General features: G+C 39.7%; 1 protein-coding gene across 1 annotated transcript in view; it reads left to right on the top strand.

Moving 5' to 3' along the window:
* XRCC5 (X-ray repair cross complementing 5) overlaps positions 1 to 22,301 on the top strand; it is a 93,995-nt gene that overhangs the window by 61,618 nt on the left and 10,076 nt on the right. The window contains exons 17-19 of the mRNA XM_008055557.2: positions 18,025 to 18,134; positions 19,808 to 19,904; positions 21,899 to 21,966. Coding sequence (XP_008053748.2) covers positions 18,025 to 18,134; positions 19,808 to 19,904; positions 21,899 to 21,966 — 275 coding nt within the window. The remainder of the gene's footprint in view (positions 1 to 18,024; positions 18,135 to 19,807; positions 19,905 to 21,898; positions 21,967 to 22,301) is intronic.

Below are 22,301 nucleotides of genomic sequence, written 5' to 3'. Positions count from 1 at the left end.
TCAGCCCTTCCAAGTAGCCGGAATTACAGGCATGCACTACCACGCCCGGCTGATTTTTTGATTTTATTGTAGAGATGAGGTCTCACTGCCCAGGCGGGTCTCGAACCTGCAGGCTCAGGTAATCCACTCACCTCAGCCTCCCGAAGGCGCGGGATTACAGGGCTGAGCCACCGAGCCCGGCTTAGTTACCTCTTCATGCCTTTCAGTGGTAATGAGTTTCAGCTATAACACTCAGGATAGTTGCTGTATTTCATTGGTAGACCACTGGAGTCAGGAGCTATTGCTCACAGAACTACCTTTTTATAATTCACTTGTTCCTTTTATATTCTTTTTCTTAGGGCATTGAGAGTAAGATTTGCTGTCTCAGCTTTAACTGTTACTCTGTAGTTGAAACATCTGTGGTAAATCTTCACAAATGTCTTAGATAAATTGCACTTATTAAGTCTACTTTTTAAATAGCTTTATTTAAGTAAAGTTTTCTCTTTTTTTTTCTGAGTCGGAGTCTCGCTGTCACCTAGGCTGGAGTGCAGTGGCACGTTCACGGCCACTGCATCTTCGACCTACTAGACTTAGGTGATCCTTCCACCTCACCCTTCCAAGTAGCTGGAACTACAGGGAGTGCGTCACCACACACAGCTATTTTTATTTTTATTTTTATTTATTGTAGAGATGAGGTCTTACCAAGTTGCCCAGGCTAGTCTTGAACCCTTGGCTCAGGCAGTCCTCTTGCCTCTGCCTCCCAAAATACTGGGATTGCAGTCATGAGCCACCATGCCCAGCTAGTAAAATTTTCTACTATAAAATGTACTGATAATGTCACTGGTAAACCATGTTCTTTCCCTACTTTGTATCAGTCATGAAGAAAGAATGTACATCTTGGAAAAGTAATCAGGTATTTTATTTGCTCGCCAGAGCCTGGAGAAAGGAACTCATGCATGTTCTGAAAGCCCCTTCTCCCCAAGCAGTGGGAGGTACAGAAGTTATAGAGTTAGGTGCCAGGTGGGAAGATGTGTAAGTGTGAACAAGGTGGAGTTCCAGACTTGTAGACACAGTTCATGAACATGCTTCTCCATACGTCACATGGACACAAAATGGTGGTGATTTTCTTATGAGGGAGAGATTTTTAGCATTTTAATGACATATTAATAAGATAAAGATAAGGGAGTGGGCCACAGGTACTGGTCTTAGCTGGCCTATACCAGGCTAAACTGGCCTTGCAGAGGATCTGGACTTACTCTGATATCTAACAGAGGACTGAACTCTTCAACCACTACGCCTATAGAGAAGGTAGAGAGAATGTGTAGATTTCTTAAGAGAGAATGTGTAGATTTCTTATAAAAATAGCTGTGTGTGGTGACTAGAAAAAAGAAAAAAAACTATCAAAGTTTTCATACTATCCCATCGGGTCTGTCCTGGTGACAATAAGTATAATTCAGTGACCTTGTGTAAATTATAGAGTTATGTAATCATCACCACAGTCCAGTTAAAGAATGTTTTCCTCACCCCAAAAAGCTCCCCAGGCCTGTTTGTAGTCAGCTCTTGCTTCTGCACCCACCCTAAGCAACCATTTTCTGTTTCTGGAAATTTCCACATAAATGGAATCACTCAACATGCAGTCTTTTTGCATCTCCTTCTTTCATTTGTAGCATGTATCAGTTTATTTCTTTTTGTGACTGAATAATATTCCATTACATGAATATGCCATATTTTGTTTGCACATTCACTGGTTGACAGGCATTTGGATTGTTTCTGGTTTAGGGCTTTTACAAATAGTGTTGCTAGTTACATTTGCATAAAAGCTTTTACAAATAGTGTTGCTAGTTACATTTGCATAAAAGTCTTGTTATGCTTTTGTTTTTCTTACCTAGTAGTAGAATTGCTGGGCCATATGGGATGTTTATGTTTAACTTTTTAGGAAATAGCCAAACTTTTTTCAAAAGCTGCTTATTGTTTTCCATCCCCACCAGCAACACATGATTCCAATTTCTTCACATATTTGATAATACTTGCGTTGTGAATCTTTTCAGTATTAGCTATGTTAGTGGCAGTGTTATGGTTATTTCATTGTGGTTTTAATTTGCAGTTCTTTAGAAACTAATGATATTGATCACTTTTTCTTTTACTTATTAACAATTCATATATCTTTGATGAAATGTCTATTCAAATTTTTGATTTTCTGTTTGTATTTTTTTTGAGTTGCCCAGGCTGGAGTACAGAGGCACAGTCACGACTCATAGCAGCCTTGAGTAGCTGGGACTAAATGTGCACCCCACCACTCCCAGCCAATTTTATTTTCATTTTTTTATAGAGGCAAGGCTCTTGGGCTCAAGCAACCTGTCTTCCTTGACCTCCCAAAGTGCTGAGATTATTGACATGAGCCATGATGCCTGGCAAGTATCTTTTGAAGTATAAAGTTCTTAATTTTAAGTTCAGTTTATTTTTTTCTTTTATGGATTATCATTTGGTGTTATAGACAAGAAATCTGCTTAACCCATCACAAAGATTTTCTCCTATATTTACTTCTAAAAGTTTTAGTTTTTTTGTTTCGGTCTATAATCCCTTTTCAGTTGATTTTTGTGAATGGTTGTGAGGTGCAAGGGTCTAGGGACCTTGTTTATCTGGGATCATCGGATTGCTCCAGCACCGTTAAGGGTTTATTTCTTCAGTTCTTTTTCATTTTTCAGCACTCTAGTCTGGGCGACAGAGCGAGACTCCAACTCAAAAAAAAATAATAATAAATAAATTTATTTTTGGATTGTTAGTTGCTGGTATATAGAAATATAATTGTTGATCTTATATCCTGCAACTTTATTAAATTTATTTATAACTTATTAGTTCTAGTAGGTTTTTTTAATACTTCTCAGGATTTTTTCCATACAGGATCATGTGGTCTGCAAATAAAGAAAACTTTACTTCTTTCTTTATAACTTGTATGCCTTTAATTTTTTTTTCTTAGTTGTACTGGCTGGAACTTCTAGCATAGTATTTAATAGCGATAATAGTAAGTATCCTTGCATTGTTCCTGATCTTAGGGGGGAACTTTGTCTTTTACCATTAGTATGATGTTTGTTGTAAGTTTTTTCCAGATTCCCTTTGTCAACTTGAGGAAGTTTCCTTCTATTTGTAGATGGTTGAAGGTTTTTGTTATGAATGGGTATTGAATTTTTTCAGTGCATTTTCTGCGTCTATTAAGATAATTGTGTGATTTTTATTTTTTCAGTTTTTGCCCATAAATTAGAATTTTCTATTTCTATGGTATATTATTAGTTGATTTTCAGTTGCATTCCAAGCATAAATTCCAGTCAATCCTGGTATAAAATCCTCTTTATGTGTCCTATGTCATTTTGCTAGTGCTGTCACTTTGTATGTTCCTCAAAGTTCATCCCCATTGTAACAGTGTTGAAAAGTGGAATCTTTTGGAGGAGATTAGATTATGGGGCACCAACCTCATGGTAGATTAACGCCGTTATCACAGGAGTGGGTTAGTTTTGAAAAGGAAGAGTTCAGCCTGATTTCCTCTCTCTGTCTCTGGCTGGCTTCTACCTTCCTCCATGAGATTGTTAGGATTTTTGTGCATGTGTTCATAACAGATACTTTGTAGTTTCCTTTTTTATGGTGTCTTTTTCTGGCTTTGTTAACAAGGAAATATTAGACTCATAGAATGAGTTAGGAAGTTTCCTTCTCTTCAGGATTAGCCTTGTTTCTTCTTTGATAGAATTTGATAGAATTTGCCAGTGAAATCATCTGGGCCTGGATTCTTTGTGAGAAGAGTTTTGCTACTAATTCAGTTTTATTTTAATTCAGTTTTTTTGAACAGAGCTAGTGGGTTTTTAAATTTCTTCTTGAATTAGTTTTAATAATTTGTATCTTTATAAGAATGTATTCATTTCATTAAGTTGTCTAATTTGTTGGCATCGCATTGTACATGTTATTTTTCCCTTATAATAGTTTGATATCTGTCTCTATTTCATTCCTGATTTGGGGATTTGATATCTTTTCTTTTTCTTGGTCGGTGTAGGTAAAGGCCTATAGATTTTATTTCTTACGATGCTGGCTTTTAGTAAGCTTTATGGATCTTCTCAGTTACCATTCTTACTGTATTAATGTCTTCTCTGATGTTTGTCATCCCCCCCTCTTCTGCTTGCTTTGGATTAATTTCCTTCTTTTTCTTGTTTCTTAAGGTGGAAGCTTAGATCATTGATTTTTTTTTTTTTTTTGAAACCTCTTTTCTTTCTTTCTTTTTTTTTTTTTGAGTTGGAGTCTCACTCCATTGCCCAGGCTAGAGTACAGTGGCACGCTCATGGTCTAGCCTTCAAAGTAGTCGGAGCTACAGGCGCATGCTACCATGCTCAGTCAGTTTTTTTGGTTTATTATAGAGACGAGGTCTCCCCAAGTTGCCTGAGCTGTTCTTGAACTCACGGGCTCAGGCAGTCTACTTGCCTTGGCCGCCCAAAGTGCTGGGATTACAGGCTGAGCCATCGAGTGCAAACGAAGCCTCTTTTCTAATATGGTCATTTAAAACTGTCATTCTCCTCTAAGCAGTTCTTTGGCAGTGTTATAGCTTATTATACAGGAACTCGCTCTGTTGCCCAGGCTGAAGTGCAGTGGCGTAATCGTAGCTCATGGCAACCTCTAACTCTTGGGCTTATGTGATTCTTCTGCCTCACCCTCCCAAGTAGCTAGGACTACAGGCATGTGCCACTACACCTGGCTCATTTTTAATTTTTTGTAGAGATGGGCTTCTTGCTATGTTGCCTAGGCTGGTCTCAAACTCCTAGCCTCAAGTCTTCCTCCTGCCTCGGCCTCCCAAAGTCCTGGATTTACAGGCATGAGCCATCATGCCCTGTGGGTTCAGACATTTTCTAATATCTTTCATGATTGTTTCTTTGACGCTTGAGTTATTTAGAAGTATATTTTAAAATTTCCAAATATTGAGACTCCACATTTCTTCTTTTTGTTGGTTTTCAGTTTAATTCTGTTGTGATTAGGCAACGTATTTTTAATGGCTTCACTACTTTTAAATTTATTGAGACTTGATCTGTGGCTTAGCATCTTGTCCATATGGCCTTAAAAAGAATACGTATCCTGCTGTTGTTAGGTCAAGAGTTTTGTAAATATCAGTTCAATTTGGTTTGTAGTTTGTTTAAATTTCTGTCTTTGTTGAGTTTCTTTCTAGTTATTTTCAGTGATGTTTTACATATTGAAAGTTACTCACCTTGAGATCTTGTTTGCTAGTGAGACCTTTATAATTTTTGCCTCACCTAGCTAACCCAGCTTGGGGCAAGACATCCAAGTGAATTTCCAAAGGGTACCAATTAAAAAGACATTATCAGTTCAGATAATAGAGTATATTTTAAATAAAAGTTTTTCAGGTGTTGGAGTTTTAAGAAAAATAAACTTAGATACTGTACTGCAAGATTATATTTGTGTTTCAGAATGCCCTGCTTCATGGAAGAGGATGCATTTGTATTAGTGGAGGATAAGCTTACTCAGTACAGGAAAAATTGTGTATTAATAGATTTTAGAAAGTTGTTAGAGCAAAAAGGTGATTAGTTATGAGAAATGAAAGGCAATTTTAGAGACAAGTATTTTAGTATATCAAGTCTTCGATCAGTGTTTATATATTTGGAAAATTCATAGGTTCATTCTTCCTTTCATTTGCATATGTTTATTTTTTTCAATTCATTATTTGTCTCATACACCGAGAAGTGTGTGTGTGTGTGTGTGTGTGTTTACATATATATGTAATTAAGGTCGGATTATCTCATACTTTACCTCATTTCTAATTACTCTTAGACTACAATGAAGCCAGCAAGACTTACACATTGGAATTTTAAATCTATGGGATTATAAGAAGGGCAGAATCCATAAACCAAAGATAAGATTTACTTGTGGCAAATTTACCACAAATTGGTGGACTTACAGTAGATGAAATGAAATTATTTCTAAGGTCCTTTTACCACTGCTTTTAAAGTATATGAGTAATGAACAGAAAGAACAAAGTGTATGGTGTAGAAAAAATAAAACAAAAAAGAAATAAAAGATAAACAAAATAGAAGCATTCTGAGTGCCACCACCAGTAAATGCCAACTCATAAAAAATGTCTTCATATTTAGAACTCATTGGAAATTGAAATAAGTGTTTATTATCTACTCATATGACAACCTCTTGTATGTTTCAAGATGACTTAATTGCTCCTTAGGCTTTTCCTAATTAAAAAACAAGTAAATACTCCTTGGGGGGGGGGAAGCTGCCGATAGTAATGTAGTAGCAAAGTTAAAAAGTAGACGTCTCTTCCTTTATTGTTCCTTCCCTTCAGAACACTCTCCATATCCACATTATCTCTCCTTCATGCACTGTTAATTTCTATTAATGCTCTGTGTTGTTACCAAGATGGTTGATTAAAGTATAGTAAATTGGGGAATATAGTTATGGGCAGTACTTTTTGGGGGAGAATCCCTCCCCCCATTCCCAGTGGGATCAAGCTTGGTCTAAGAGAAAGTAAAACTTGATCTAAGAGAAAATAAAATACTGACAAAAGATCAGAAAAGGCTAAGTCATACTTAGTTAGCAAGAACAATAAGCTAACATGTGTTCATGCATATAATCATGACCGTGTTGGATGTGATGTTATCCCTACACACTGCATACATCTCTTACATAGCCGTTACTTTTTGTGTATTTCCCCCTTACTTAGAGCTTTATTCTAACCTTTTCTATCTCTGTAAAATGAAGGTAGAGTAGGAATGATAGAGTGTTCTAGACTGTCCACTCCATACTCCCCTAAGTGTAGACTGCACTAAATACATAGTGTATGAGTTTAAATTGAAAGAACAACAAAAAGACATATTCATTTCATAGGCTTTTAGAGGAGTAAGCCAGTGAGTTCCAAATCGTTTGTTCATCCGATCAGCAAATGTTTGCCTGCCTACTATGTGCCAGCTAGTCATCATAACAAGACACAGACAATAAACAATAAGAAAACGTATGTCAAGTAGTGATAAGCACTTGTATTAGTTTTCTAGGGCTGCCATAACAGAGTACCACAAGCTGAGTACCTTAAAGCAATAGAATTGTATTCTCTCACAGTTCTGTATACTAGAAGTCTAAAGTCAAGGTTCAACAGGGTTAGTTGACTGAGGGAGAATCTGTTCAACAGCTCTCTTGTAGCTTTTGGTGACAGCTGGCCATCTTTGATATTCCTTGGCTTGTAGATGGTGTTATTCCAATCTGATTCCCTCTTTTTTTTTTTTTTTGAGTTGGAGTCTCACTCTGCTGCCCAGACTGGAGTGCAGTGGCCGCTCCCAGCCACGACAGCCTCGACCTACTAGACTCCTTCCGCCTCAGCCTTCCAAGTAGCCAGAATTACAGGCGCGCACTGCCACGCCCGGCTGGTTTTTGATTTATCGTAGAGATGAAGTCTCATCAAGTTGCCCAGTGGGTCTCGAACCCACGGGCTCAGGCAGTCCACTCACCTCAGCCTTCCAAGGCGCGGGATTACAGGCTGAGCCACCGAGCCCTGCTATGCTTCCCTCTTAACATGGAGTTCTCCCTGTATGTCTGTGTCCAACTTTGCCTCTCTTTATAAGAACGCCAGTCATATTGAAATAAGGCCTATCCTAATGACCTCACTTAATCTGGGTGCATTTGCAAGGACCCTTTCTCCAAATAAGGTCTCATTGTGAGGTTCTGGAAAGGACAGGTATATTGGGGGGGATATTATTCAACTCATGACAGCACTATAGAGAAAAATTAAAGGAAGATACTAGGATAGGGAGTGCTGGGTTGAGATGGGCTTATTATTTCACGTTGAAGAATTCATGGAGGAGGTTGGCATAATTGGGGTCATTAAAGGTTGGATAGGAAAAGGCCCAAAGAGGGGTATTCCAAGGGAAGCAAACAGCTTAAGTGATGGTGTATGCTGCATGTTCTGGTCTTTCCCCAGAAATAAGGGGTTTTGTTGCCATTGTTTTACCCCTTGAATTTACTGTTGATAGCATTTCTGACCACTTTGTATGTGTTTTTCTAATTCTCTTCTCACTTCTAATCGTCTCCTAATTCAGTTCTCTCATATTTGTCTTTTCCTTTCCATCTAACTACCACTACCCCCCTTCAGGCATTTGGTTTTTCATCCTGTATTAATTAGCTTCAAAGTTCTTCATTCTAGCCCATATGTTTGTACAGATTTAGCTTCTTACAGCATAGATCTGATTATGTGTGGGTCAGCCCTTCCTTAATCACTCCTCATGTCTTTAAGATCAGTTCCCATCCAAGGCTTGTCACAATCTGGTCCCACCCTGCCATTCCTGACCCATTCCATTATGTCCCCTCCGTGAACCTTGTGTTCAAACCAAACCATTCCTGCTTATACCCTTATGGCTTGGGCTTCCCTCCCTCTGTGAGTTTATTCATGGTATTCTTTCTACAAAAAAGGAGTCAGTTCTTTCTTAATCCCAGAACCTTCTCCAAAGAGATGCCAGTGATTGGAGAACCAGTATTTTGGATACTAATACCCAGTTTTATTGTAGTATGACTTGTTATCATTGATATTGGTCTGCTGTCGGTGTGACAAAATGACCTTCATCTGTTTCTGTGTCTCTAAGTATTGTCACCTAGTAGTAATTTTTTGGTTTTCATTGTTGACATTAACAGTGCTTGGGAGCAATAAGAATTTGAATTTTTGAATTGCAGCAAATTTACTTCTCTGGTTCTGTGAATCAGTTTCTGAGTCTTTGCCCCTTCAAAGAAGAAATAGAGAAATTTAGTATTTCTATATTTTGAGCTCTAGAATATTATAAAACTTTCTTCATTAAACCAGAAAACGGGGAGGGGGGGAGAATAAAAGATAAAAGAGGAATTTCCTTAAGGAAAGATGTTATATAAACACATGACATCATTATTTATCAAATTCTAGGAGGATTTGCCACATAGAATATAGCCTTTCTAAAATTTCTGGTACCTAAACTTTCCTTTCAAGAATGACTACCGCCCCCTCTTCAATATCCCAAAGCACATTCGACCAGTGGCCACCTGTTTCTCTCCTGGGTGAGGACTCTGACTTATCACTCACTGTGTCTCTTCAACTGATACTTGCACTTCAATTCCATTCAGTTACCAGCTTTTAATTGAATCTGGTTGCCAGATTGGCTTTCTGTTCCAGAGTGTTTCCTCTTGGCTGCATTGTTACTATGGCTACTTGGTTTCTTCTGTTTACTTCCTATATTAGTTTGATGACATCTGCCCCTCTCTAGCCCTCACCTTTACCCCCAGCGTATTCTTTAGACATGTAGCATATACCATACATTACATGAAAGGGCCAAAGAAATTATCATTGATTTGTTTGTTTCTTTTGGTTGGAGCCTTACTCTGTCACCCAGGATGGAGTGCAGTGGCACATTCACAACCCCGCAGCCTCGACCTGCTGGGCTCAAGTGAGCCTTCTGCCTCAGCCTTCCAAGTAGCTGGATCTACAGATGAGTGCCACCATACCATGCTGATGCTTTTTAATTTTTTTGCGGAGATGAGATCTTGCCAAGTTGCCCAGGCTGGCCTCAAACCCCTCGGCTCAGGCAACCCCCTTGCCTCTGCCTCCTGAAGTGCTGGGATTATCAGTATGAGCCACCACGCCCAACTTGTTTCCTCATTTAATGAGAAGGTCTTCCCTTAGTTTCTTTCTTACGTTAGCATGAGGTTTAAATGTTGTACTTTGAGTGTGCTTCTGTCTGGAATTGGGGGAAAGCGCTACTGGGCTGGTGCGTAAGCTCGCAGCACTTGTCCCTGGCCCGTGGAGCGCAAGTGTCGCATGATGACGGACCAGTCGCGGTTCACCACAGTGGGTCATCTTGGGTTGACTAAGGACGGGCCGTGGTGGGTTAAAGAACTTGAACAGCCCTCAGCAAAACCTGATGACCTTCCTGACGGCGGGCAGTCCCTCGGGTCAGAGTGGCCTTCCTTGAAACAACAAAACCGTTTTCTTGCTGTGCTTTCCCTACTGACTTTCGCCCTGCACAGCACACATGTTTTGAGCCACCTCTGCTGCCTTTACTTCTCTGTTAAACTCAAACAGAAAAATATGTCGGAAGCGTTTGGCGTTTTCCGCTGAACACTCCATCTTTAGTCCACAGATAGCACCAACTTTCTTCCCATCTGCAAAATGCAAGGTATTTTCACAGACACAACATTGTTACTCTAAATGACAAATGATAAACTCCCATCTCCACAGTGTTCCAGAAAGCAAACAGTACGAACGTATGCATCAGTCTAAAACCTTAGAGAATGGATGTTTTTGGTCGTTAGTTAATTTTTGTATGCCCTGTAAATATTAATTGATGACCTTCAGGCTTTGTGGGGTGTGGTTAGTAGTTCTTAATGGTCCGATTGAACGTTTTAAATAAAACATAGAATGCCATGGAGAGCCCATCCATTTACCAGAAGACTTAAAATTTGCCCACAGACCTGGGGATGATCTGGTCTTATGCACAAGCTATTTAAGATGAGACATAGTATTCATCCAGAATAAAAATGGTATGTCATGATGTTCTCTTACATAAAGTGAGCTTATAGTCAGTGGGCTACCTGGAGGACATTTTTCTAGTTTCTCATTGGCTCACACTACCATATTTGCTCTATATAGTGAACGACGGCCAGGGGATGTTCAATATCATTCTTCCTGTGGCTACAAAGTAGGACTCACAGTTAAGCTCAAATAAAAACAAAAATAAAATGAGTGAGACCTCATAGTCTGCAGGAATGGATTCTGACAATAAAGACTTTGCATTTACTTTGTTCCTTGTGCCTGGGGTTTTAATTTAACACATCAATGAAAAGGCAGCATTTTAAAAGGGGGGAAAACACCAGCAGGAGTTACTTTTATTAGTGTAATTTGTAAGAAATTACTGCACTTAATGAGAAAATCATTAAGCATGAAAAAATGGGCTGTGACTGAATTTGTGGATCTTAAATGGTGAAGTTTTAATTGAGTTTTTTAGTTATTGGTAAGAAAAATGATAATAATAACAAAGAAAAAACCCAGGGCTGTATGTGTATGTTGAGGTGGTCAGCGTCTTATGTACCCTTGTTCAATTTCCTGTACCACTGGTCATGCCTAATCTTACAGTGGTGGTCTTTTCCCCTGTGTTGTATCTGCTGACCTTTTCTGTCCTGAAAGGGAGGAAGACAATTTCTTTTCTGCTGGCTGAAGAAGTTTGGGCTGAGTCCAGCAGAGCAGTTTCTAAAAGGTGGGGGCAGGACGGGGCAAAGAGCAGAGGTGCATCTGCTTCACCGTCCAGCTGCTTAAAAAACAAGATTTAATGTCGTTTTCAGGTCCATAAAGCTTGTGCTTTTTTCCTCGTTCTTCATTTCTTTTGTTGCCATCAGTGATTTCTGTTTCCTCAATAGGAATATTTCATGTAAGGAGCACAGACATTCAGGGCAAATTCTTCCTGGAATCTTAGATCTGATCTGAATTCTTTTGGAATGGAAGTAGAAGGGATATATAAGAAATAAATCAACATATCTTTTGTCATCTAGAGGAAAACTTTTTGTGGTACCCTTTTTTTGGTACTCAGATTTTCAGAAGTTCCTTTGACTTGAGAGGACACGGATACCATAGGAAGTGCTCAGTCGCGTCCTGTGCCTCTCATCGTCACGGCCCACACAGTTGTGTGGCACAGCCATGCTAAACCCAAAGGAGAGAGAGAGATGTAGCTCTAAAGGCGTTTCAGGTAGAGGTGAAAATAATATTTTTACATAATTCTATTTTTGTAGATCTACAACTTTTTTTTTTTTGAGTTGGAGTCTCGCTCTGTCACCCGGACTGGAGTCCAGCAGCCGCTCCCGGCCACCGCAGCCTCGACCTGCTGGGCTCCGGCGATCCTTCCGCCTCAGCCTTCCGAGTAGCCGGAACTACAGGCACGCGCTACCACGCCCAGCTGGTTTTTTGATTTATTGTAGAGACAAGGTCTCGCTGCCCAGGCGGGTCTCGAACCCGCGGGCTCAGGCAATCCACTCACCTCAGCCTCCCAAAGGCGCGGAATTACAGGCTGAGCCACCGAACCCGGCAGATCTACAACTTTTAAAACAATTTAAATGACTGGGAAAAGCTGTAAATATGCTTGTGGCTTATAAACCTTTTCAGTACTTTAAACTAAATTGTATTGTATCCTATCTCACTAGAAAGCAGGAAAGAAAAAACCTGTAAATTTTCTTTTATTATTTAAATTAAATAATACCATGTTATTTTCTGTTTTTCTCAAAATATTCAGTTCATAAAGTGGGACCTCCCCCTTGTGAGTTCATAACAACACACTGTGTTCCTTTCCCTTTCTCTGTACACCGCATGGGGTGAGGGGGCAGAGAGGGCCCCAGCGGATTGCATTTCTCAGACTCCAAGTCTAAAGGCTTCTTGCTGGGTTCAGCCAGTAGAAAACCCTGGTGGGAGATTGGCAGGAAGGAGGGAGAGGGAAGAAACCAGTGTATCTCTTCTTCTGGTCTGCGTCAAGCAGCATCTCCTGTCCTCCCTGGTGTCAGCTTCTATAGGAGAGATCCCTGAGCTCTATGTATATCCTTTCTTTTTCCCACACTGCAAGGGGGGCTAAGGACTTCTTGCTGTTGCCAGTCTCTGGGTTACAGTACCATTCTCAGTTGACTTCACCAGCCTTCATCAGTATGTACCAATTGCCTGCATTAAATTTCCTGTGTTAAATATGCAGAGTGGTTTCTAATCTTTGAGTTGAACCCTGATTGATATACACACAGCCCTCCCCAAAATGACCAGTTTATATCCTACAGTAAAGAGACATAAAGGAAGCCTCTTTCTGATAGTTTCTTAAATAGCCTCTATTAAGACACAAACTCTTTTTCAAGTTTCTGACTTATAACGGTGATTGTAATTTATATGTGGGTTTGATTTACGGCAGCCCGTACCACTTGCGTGGAGTTTTATTTGCTGATGAATATTATTCCTTTGTATTCTCTTAATGAGTGACCTGACTTTATCCTTATTTTGATTTAAGTGCCTGATTTTTATTATCAGTTTAAAATTTTGTTTTATAAAGATGCCATTGTCATTGGCTATATAAATTTGTTCTTAACATTTAAAAATGACTTAACTGCTGACACTTGCAAAATGTACAGCTTTTTAATAAGTAAAATTCACATGAAGCACTGAGATAGTGAGAAGAATTAAATTGGGAAACATCCTGAAGGATGCTTGAGTTCAGCAAAATCGTTAGAGAAGTCTTTGTAGTTCTTTATATATAATGTGTGACAGATGAGGGAACCTACTGCTTTTTTTGACTCTGTCAGATGAAGGGAGGAAACCCATAATATATGACTTCCTTTCATTTTGTTGGAAGCATTTTTGCAAAGAACAGACAGTGAGTAAACGTCAAGTCAGAGGCAGACAAGCACTTAGCCCTGGGTATCTTGGCCCTTGTGGCCATGCAGCAGGAGGGGAGGTAGACCGTTTTGTAGGACTTTTTTTTTTTTTTAAGTTGGAGTCTCACTCTGTCGCCCAGACTGGAGTTCAGTGGCCGCTTCCGGCCACGGCAGCCTTGACCTGCTGGGCTCTGGCGATCCTTCCGCCTCAGCCTTCCAAGTAGCCAGAATTACAGGCACAAGCTACCACGCCTGGCTGATTTTTTGAGTTATTGTAGAGATGAGGTCTCACTGCCCAGGCGGGTCTCGAACCCTTGGGCTCAGGCAATCCACTCATCTCAGCCTCCCAAAGGCGCGGGATTTCAGGCTGAGCCACCGAGCCCGGCTCTTCTTTATTTTTTTTTTGAGTTGGAGTCTCACTCTGTCGCCCATACTGGAGTGCAGTGGCTCCTGGCCACCGCAGCCTACACCTGCTGGGCTCTGGTGATCCTTCCGCCTCAGCCTTCCGAGTAGCTGGAACTACAGGCGCGTGATACCACGCCCGGCTAATTGTAGGACTTTTGATAGTGCTGAATGTTTTCTGTAGAGAGGGAGAATTTGTTTTTCAGATTAAACAAGAAAATGCAGCCATTTTTCTCTTTCATAAGATTTCTGAACCTGGATAACATTTTGAATGTGATACTGAAGGAATACTGTATTGAGACTAGTTCTATGTATCAGTATCTGTACTCATACAAGATTCTGGGTTAATGTGAAATACCCACATTTAAAACCTCAAAATCCAGAACAGACATTTTGAAGTAATCCTTGAAATAAATGTCAGCCCTTTGCCTTACTTAGTATCCTAAGATGGATGACCCTTCCAATAGCCAGTTTTTATATTAGCTGCTAATGAGTATTACTGAGTCACTGGCTAATTCTTTAGAACATTGTGGCGAATTATAATTGGGGCTGTGATTTACTGAGTATGAAGACTGACAGGCCATTCCTTAGCCCTGTAATTGATGTTGAAGGAGAGAAGCACCCTGGTGATCAGCATTTTCTTTATACGGGGCAAGGGTTGGCGGGGGAGTCAAAAATATAATCTAGCCAAAGTAGAATATTATTTTTGTCAGCCATTTCTGCATTTTACTTTGATTGAAAATGGCAGAGGAATGTGAAGTACCACCAAACTTTGGAAGGGAAGTTTCTTGTCTACATCCCTGATATTCAACATATTAAAGCATCATCTATCATGGCTGTTCCCTGGTGTTGAATGGTCCATTGTAGTCAGTGAACCACAAAGGAGTCTAGATAGTGGGAGAGAGTTGAGAATCCTGGCCAGGTGCACAGGCCATATAAGTGATTATTGCTAGAAAGCCCAAATCTGCTTCTCTGTATTCATTGGATTTGTTGGAATTCAGATGTGTGTCCTGTGTTTCTGAACCCTCTGGAGGAAAGGACAGAACAGTCTGACAGGTAAATCCAAATAGGCCCACAGACACATGAGGACTTGATTCTTCAGTAGAAACTGGGTATTGAGATTCCTACTTTTCTTTGTATACCTTCTTTCCTAGATCATTATTGCAAATGGGTTGTGGGCTTTGACATTTGCTTTATTGGTCTCTTTTGAATATTCATCTCTGTAAGATGGCAACTGTATGTATTCTTCATGTTTCAGGGTAAAATAAGTCAGGAAGCTGCGTGTTTTGGGGAAGCAGTTCAGTACTTCTCTAGCTGCTTCATGGGCTCTTAGCTCCTAGAATTCCTGACGTTTCTATCCCTAATTTCTTGTGCTCTTTTTCCATAATCTCTTCTCTTGTATCTGTGATACCATGTCCTCCTGACTCTCCTTCTCACGATTCCTTCTTAGCCTCCTCTTTCCATTTCCTTTCCTCTTTCCAACCTCTAGATGTAGTTCCTAAAAGGCTTTCACTTGAACCCCTTGTTTCTTCCACACTTTCTAAGGAGCCAAGCCCTACCCTGCCTCAGGACTCTCACACATACTGTACTTTCTTCTTGGAGCTCCCTTCCCTCCAGCCCTTCGTCTAATTCTTACTCCTCCTTTTCTCCCCATACTGCTACTCCTGCCCATGTACTGGGCCATTTCCCTTTCTCCAGACTCACCCTGTGTTTTCTTATCTCGCTTCTTCATTTGTAGGCCCATCCCATTGCTGTTTCTTGCTGGAATCATTCAGATTCCATTTTTCATTGCCTAGCTAAAAGCCAGATTCATTCATGAAGCTTTCAATAATCAAAATGTTTTTAAAAATTCAGGTCAACTGATGTATTTTTATAACACTCACAGTCCTCTTCACTGCTTACTTTCTATTTTTTTTGTGTGTGTATATGTATTATGTCCCCTATTAGACTATAACCTTAAGGGAATGGGTCTTTTCTTTTTAGATTGGGAAATATACTTTATTTAGAAAGGAACTTAAAGAGACTGATTCACCTCCCCAAGGTAGAGGAGGGGCCAAAGCCAGGAAAGGGTCTTATCTTCAGCTTAATTGTATCTCCAGCAGAACACAGCATAGTGTCTTCTATGTAGTTGTTACCCAATAAACAGTCGGATAAATTAATGAAAATATCAATAAATCAAAGAGAAACATTTACATTATAGCTTCTAAAGATTCCTCATTTTCATTTCAGAAGAAATGGGGAACATAGAATTACTAAGATTACTACTCTTGGCCTGTAAAGGTTTTTATTTGTGCCCAGATATATAACTTGTAGTGACCTTCATGTCAAGCGATCTGAGAAAATATGCTGCTTTCTCTTATCAAACATTTCTGTTACTTTGCCTTTCAAGCTGAAAAAGGGAGATAACGTCTATTTGCTTTGAGCTTCTTGTTGCTAGTTTTCTGTTCTGCCTACTAATCAAGGTTGTATTATTTACTTTGTTTAAAAAGATTCCTCTGAACATTCTTTCTAAACTCTGTTGAATCATAGTTGGATATTAATTTACTGCTACAGGATACATTAGTAAATATTTCTGAAATTGCAGAGGAATGTTTCTTTAGTCCTTCAAGTTTATTAAGTGCTTTCTTCTAATGGAGGTCATAATCTTAGTTGGTAGAAGAGATAAAATGGTTATTTGGGATATTTTTCCCATGCTAGAAAATTGCTATAATTAGAAAAAATACTTCATCCTATCCTTTAATCCTTTCCACTGCTCTGAGATCCTTAGGAAATAAGTAGGTAGTACTGATTTCATGTCTTTCAGGAGGCACTGAGGTTCAGGTCACTGTGATTCATAGCATTAGTAGCCTTGGGCTTTTATTGGTGAAACTTGAAAGTAGTATTATGCATACACACGTAGCTATTAGAGTGCTCAAATGAGGCCACAATTTTGGGAAACATACAGTCTTAGAATATCTTGACCATTCAGCATAAATTGCCAGACAGCCAGCTAGTGAGCAGTTTCAGGAGACAGAGGGGAAGGAGCCTTTAGGCAATGAATGCTCACACTTCCTTGGTTGGGTCTTGTACACGGGTCTTAAGGGTCAGTTGATCTGCACAGCAAATAGAGTTTCCCGGTGACTTTTATGTTGACTTTCTGTCGGATATTTTTCCATACTGAAGAATGTTTTGTTTCTTTGTTGGTGAGGCAACCTCAAGTTGTAACCCACCTTGGAAATGGTGACATTATTAATGTATCTTCTCTTTCCATAGCATTTATGACATTGCTTGCTGACAATTACTGTTTATTAAGTTTTTATGGTTTGTAGAGCGGTAAGCAACAGGGTGAATACTCAGGTCCTACTAAGGGCATAAGAGAGAGAGAAATAATGATTTCTTGTTCTAAAGGGATATTATGTTGACTGGGGCTGCTCTTTCTAATTTAACCTGGGATTGGTAGAAGATAGGATGTACCTGGCTCATTATTTTTCACTTCCTGGAACTGTTTAATAATTATCCTGAGTTGAAACCCTGAATTGTACCTCATATCTTTAAAATAAAAATAATAATTTTAGCCGGGCTCGGTGGCTCAGCCTGTAATCCTGCGCATTTGGGAGGCTGAGGTGAGTGGATTGCCTGAGCCCGTGGGTTCGAGACCCGCCTGGGCAGCAAGACCTCATCTCTACAATAAATCAAAAAATCAGCTGGGCGTGGTAGCGTGCGCCTGTAATTCTGGCTACTTGGAAGACTGAGGCCGGGGGTGGCCACTGCACTCCAGTCTGGGCGACAGAGTGAGATTCCAACTCAAAAAAAAATAAAAAATAAAAATAAATAATAATAATTTTAAAAAATTATCCTGAATTGACCTAGGGAGGGACTAGAGGTTCTGTTTTCTGTGAATATATCAGGAAAGACAGTTTTAGATTATCCAAATGGTCCCTACATTCGGGGGGGGGGGGGATAAAAAGTAACGACAACAATAGTTTGAAAAACAGCCACCACAACTACTGTTTGACTTCCCAATGAGGAATGTTAAACGAATTTTACCATTTTAGCCGTTAGATTTTCTTTCTTGTCAAGTATCAAGACGTGTGATTCAGACTTTTCAAATATACACTTTTAAAATGAGAATTTTTCATCCCATCTCCCCCTAAAAGAAGTGTGGGTTCATAAACCATCATGCATACTTGCTGCTCACACAGAGGCGTACCCTGTCTATAACAAGCATCACTCAAGTCTGGGAAAATGTATCATCTTATCTTGTAGTGAGTCGCCAGCTGATAAATCACATTGAACAGTTTTTGGATACTAATGAAACACCGTATTTTATGAAGAGCATGGACTGCATCCGAGCCTTCCGTGAAGAAGCCATTCAGGTAACAGTGTCCTTGCCTTACTTCTCTTCCTGCTAAACACTTGGCCACCATCACAGGGGAGGGACACACGGCATCCCAGAAATAAGGCTGGACTTTGGGAATAGTCATTCTGGTGAGTAGCATTGTATGCCAAGGGAAGTAAAAATGACTAAACTCATATTGCTGTCATTGTCATTTCTGAGGGGAATAAAGGTGTGTGGTTGGTGTGTTCTATCCCTGGAAGTTGGCCTTTTATTACACTAAAGCCCTGGTTTTCTGTTCCTATTTAGGGAACCAAGGAAATTTCCATCGTTTCCATCATAACCTCTGGTGGGCTAACAGTTTTAGGGAAATTGATGGAAAATGTAAATTGGTGTAATTATTGTTGAGACAGGTTTTTATGAAGACAGCAGTAGAGATCTGAGTGAGCACTGAAAACTACTCAGTTCACCACCCCTCTTTCCCCAGCTTCTGTGTTTTGTTAGGAATTTTTTTTGTCTGTTTTGTTAGGAATTTTTAGAAAACACTTCCAAATATTTTTAAAATTATGTACAGACTTTTATACTTCTAGGCAAGAGGTGAGCAAGTTTAAACTAGAAAGTATATTTTTAAAGTAGGCACAGTTGTAGTGCGTATTCTTGTGTGGGTGCTTATTAAATATTTGCTGAATGAAAGAACAAATTAATGCTTAAATAATTTAGACACTTAAAAAGAATGACAAGAAAATGAAAAAATTATTAAAATTAGATTAGAATAAAAGATTCAGAAGTAGATGACCTGAATATCCTACAGAAAAAAGACAAAATTTTGGAAAAGTCAAGACTATAGATGATTCAGTTGGATGGATAAAGATTTGATTAGAGGCCAGGCTCAGTGGCTCAGCCTGTAATCCCAGCACTTTGGGAGACTGAGGCAAGAGGATTGCCTGAGCCTGCGAGTTCGACACCAGCCTGGGCAACTTGGTGAGACCTCATCTCTACAATAAATCAAAAAAATTATCTGGCATGGTAGCGTGCACCTATAGCTACTTGGAAGGCTGAGGCGAAAGGATCTCCGGAGCCCAGCAGGTTGACACTGGGGTGGCTGTGAGTGTGCCACTGCACTCCAGCCTGGGCGGCAGAGTGCTCCAACTAAAAAATAATAATTTATTAGATAGAAAGAGGTAGTTAAATGTGCTTTTTTTGGGGGGGTTTTTTGTTTTGTTTTGTTTTGACCCAGTTAGATGGAGTGCATGATTGTCACCGAATGCCCTTAAAAGTACCAGGTTACTGTGTTTCTTTTTTTTTTTGAGTTGGAGTCTCACTCTTATCGCCCAGGCTGGAGTGCAGTGGCACGCTCACAGCCACCGCAGCCTCCACCTGCTGGACTTAGGCAATCCTTCCGCCTCAGCCTTCCTAGTAGCCGGAACTACAGGTGCGTGCTACCATGCCTGGCTAATTTTTGGTTTTTATATTGTAGAGACGAGGTCTTGCCATGTTGCCTGGTCTGATCTCAAACCCATGGACTCAGGCAATCTACTTACCTCGGCCTCCTAAAGTGCTGGGATTACAGGCTGAGCCACCGAGCCCAGCCAAGAGCACTTATCTTTTTAATTAATATGGTAATTGAAAGCACGTGGTAGTTTGATCTGGGACTGGATTTGGTTTTGTGTTTGCTCTGACTTGCCGTCTCCTCTATCCCACCTACAACCACAGTTTTCGGAAGAGCAGCGCTTTAACAGCTTCCTGAAAACCCTTCGGGAGAAAGTGGAAACTAAACAGTTAAATCAGTTCTGGGAAATTGTCGTTCAGGGTAAGTTTATACTTGTCTTTTTCTCCAAATATTTATACTATTTTTTTCTAAATATCCATATAAACTCTAAATGTGAATTATATTGTGTGATGACTTATGTGGGGACTGAATGGCCTTTCCGTGTGGCTTTGGGAAATGCTGAGGGGTCAGTGAACTCACAACCAGGATCTCCCTTAATGAGCATAAATACAAAGTGGGAAATAATAAGTAACCATGTAAGTCTCATCTGAAAGTCTTTGCACAGCACAACCCAATTCCAAGATCGTGCCCTTCTCCTTGTTGGATAAAGCAACTGTGTGGGCAAACATTGGCCCTTCTCCGAGATTCTTAGGCCATTTCAGTCCTGCTGGGTCCACAGCGCCTTGACTGACTTCACCCACATCTTGCCTCCCTGCTACCTTTTAATTACCGTGTTCTTGAGCTGTCCATATCAGCAGACCAGTGTCTTCATGCTCCAGAGCTGTTCGTTTCCTCCCTTGTTCACAGCAACCCAGAAAGAAGGCAGCACATGCTCTTTCAATATTAGGTTTGACCTTTGCCTTCCTTCATGCCTTTTGCCCATTTTTAAAAACATGATCTGATTTTCTTTTAGAACTCAAATATAAGATACTAATTATTTAAAATACATATTGTGAAACTTTTCACTTATAGTGGGGGTATGGGTGCAAAATTAGTTCCAACCTGTTTTTCTGAGCAAATTCTGTATAAGAGGAGCTGTATACCTGTGTATTTGGCTTCTAAGAGGCAGCTTTTCATCACAGAAGCAACCATTTCCCTGACAGTTAATTTTTCAGTCCTTTAACTTCTATACTGGGGAGCAAAAGCAATTAGAATAGAAAGTTGAATGGGGCTTACTCAAATCACTTTTGTGTCTCTGCTGCCGACCCTGTAGATGAAAGAGACTGGTTTTTGTGTTTATTGAATGCCTACAGCATATCTATTTGCAGAAAAAGAAACTTACAGGACCTACACAAGATACATATTTTCTGATAGTTTATGTGCTGTTGGGAGAATACAAATGACCTACGCCATTCAAAAGTACAAATGGATGTTAAAAGTATGTTCTTTTCTGAAAGTGTATCATGCACCAGCCATTTGACATGGAAAAAACTCTTTGGAAGAAGAGAAAACTAAAGGAACAATTTTCTGTCCTTGTTTTGCTGTCACTGAGCTAAATGATAGACATGCCGCTGCTGAAGAGCATTTTCTTCTGCCCTAATCCTCTGGCCACTCCATCAATAGCCAGTAACACTGCTACAAGCTAAAATGTATGAAGAGGTCCATATTGTATACTATATGGTTTGGACAAAAGCATTGAGTCATTCAAATTATCGTTTATTTATTGAGCTTCTGCTGTGTACTACAGTAAGTCCTCACTTAACATTGTCAAAGTTTCTTGAAAACTGTGACTTTAAGCAAAATGATGTGTAATTAAACCCATTTTTTTCCTCATGAACATTATAACAAGAAGACATTATTCAAGGACCTGCTGTCTGTAAGTCACAATTTCTAAGAACCCATCGGCGATAGTTAAGTAGGGACTTACTGTACATTGAGGGAGATGTAAAGATGTGTAAAACTTAGTCCCTGCTCTCATTAGGAGAGGTAACATTTGTACAAATAGTTATACAAGATAAGATATGATGAGAACCATTTCAAAGGGATAAACAAAGTGATCTGACAGTTCCGAAGAAGAGGAAACTATTTCTACCTGGATTGATCAAGGAAGGCTTCATGAGCAGGTAGCATTTAAGATGTGGCTTTTATTGCTTATCACACAAGCAAAAATAGGAGACAGGATTATGTAAGATGGAATGAACAATGTGAATTAATTGCTTATATCATTTTATGTATTTTCATAAACCAGAGAACCTTTATAGTTTTAAAAGTCTCTAGCACAATGGTGGGAGGAGGTGTGGTAGAAAGGAAAGCAGGATTGGGATTGATCTTGTGTGTGTGTGCTTGGATTTTACTGTGCGAATTACTTTTTTTAGATGGAATTACTCTGATCACCAAAGATGAAGCCTCTGGAAGTTCTGTTACAGCTGAGGAAGCCAAGAAGGTATTGAGGGATAATTTCTTGTCTTTAGATGACCTATTGCGGCGGACATTATTTTCTTGATGCCCTTGAAGAAGTTAAATTTTAAGGGTTACTAAATTAGAGCATGTACTCAAATTCTTTATTCCACCAATAAGCAAATTGTTTCAACTGCAGCTTTCTCATGGACCAAATGATAATTTTAGTTTTCCATAGGCCATAGTTATATTTATAGAGCTCACCTGCAATTCCAGTCTTAATAACCCTAGAGCTACTGAACTTCATAATGCATACCTAGCCTGGCCTAGGCCCTGGTAAAAGCTGAAATCCATCTAGCTCGGTGATTCCCACCCTGGCCT

This window comes from Carlito syrichta, unplaced genomic scaffold (assembly GCF_000164805.1).
Source record: "Carlito syrichta isolate Samal-C Ts95f unplaced genomic scaffold, Tarsius_syrichta-2.0.1 Scaffold301884, whole genome shotgun sequence".
Classification (NCBI taxonomy): Eukaryota; Metazoa; Chordata; class Mammalia; order Primates; family Tarsiidae; genus Carlito; species Carlito syrichta.
This window is presented reverse-complemented; position numbering and strand designations above follow the sequence as displayed.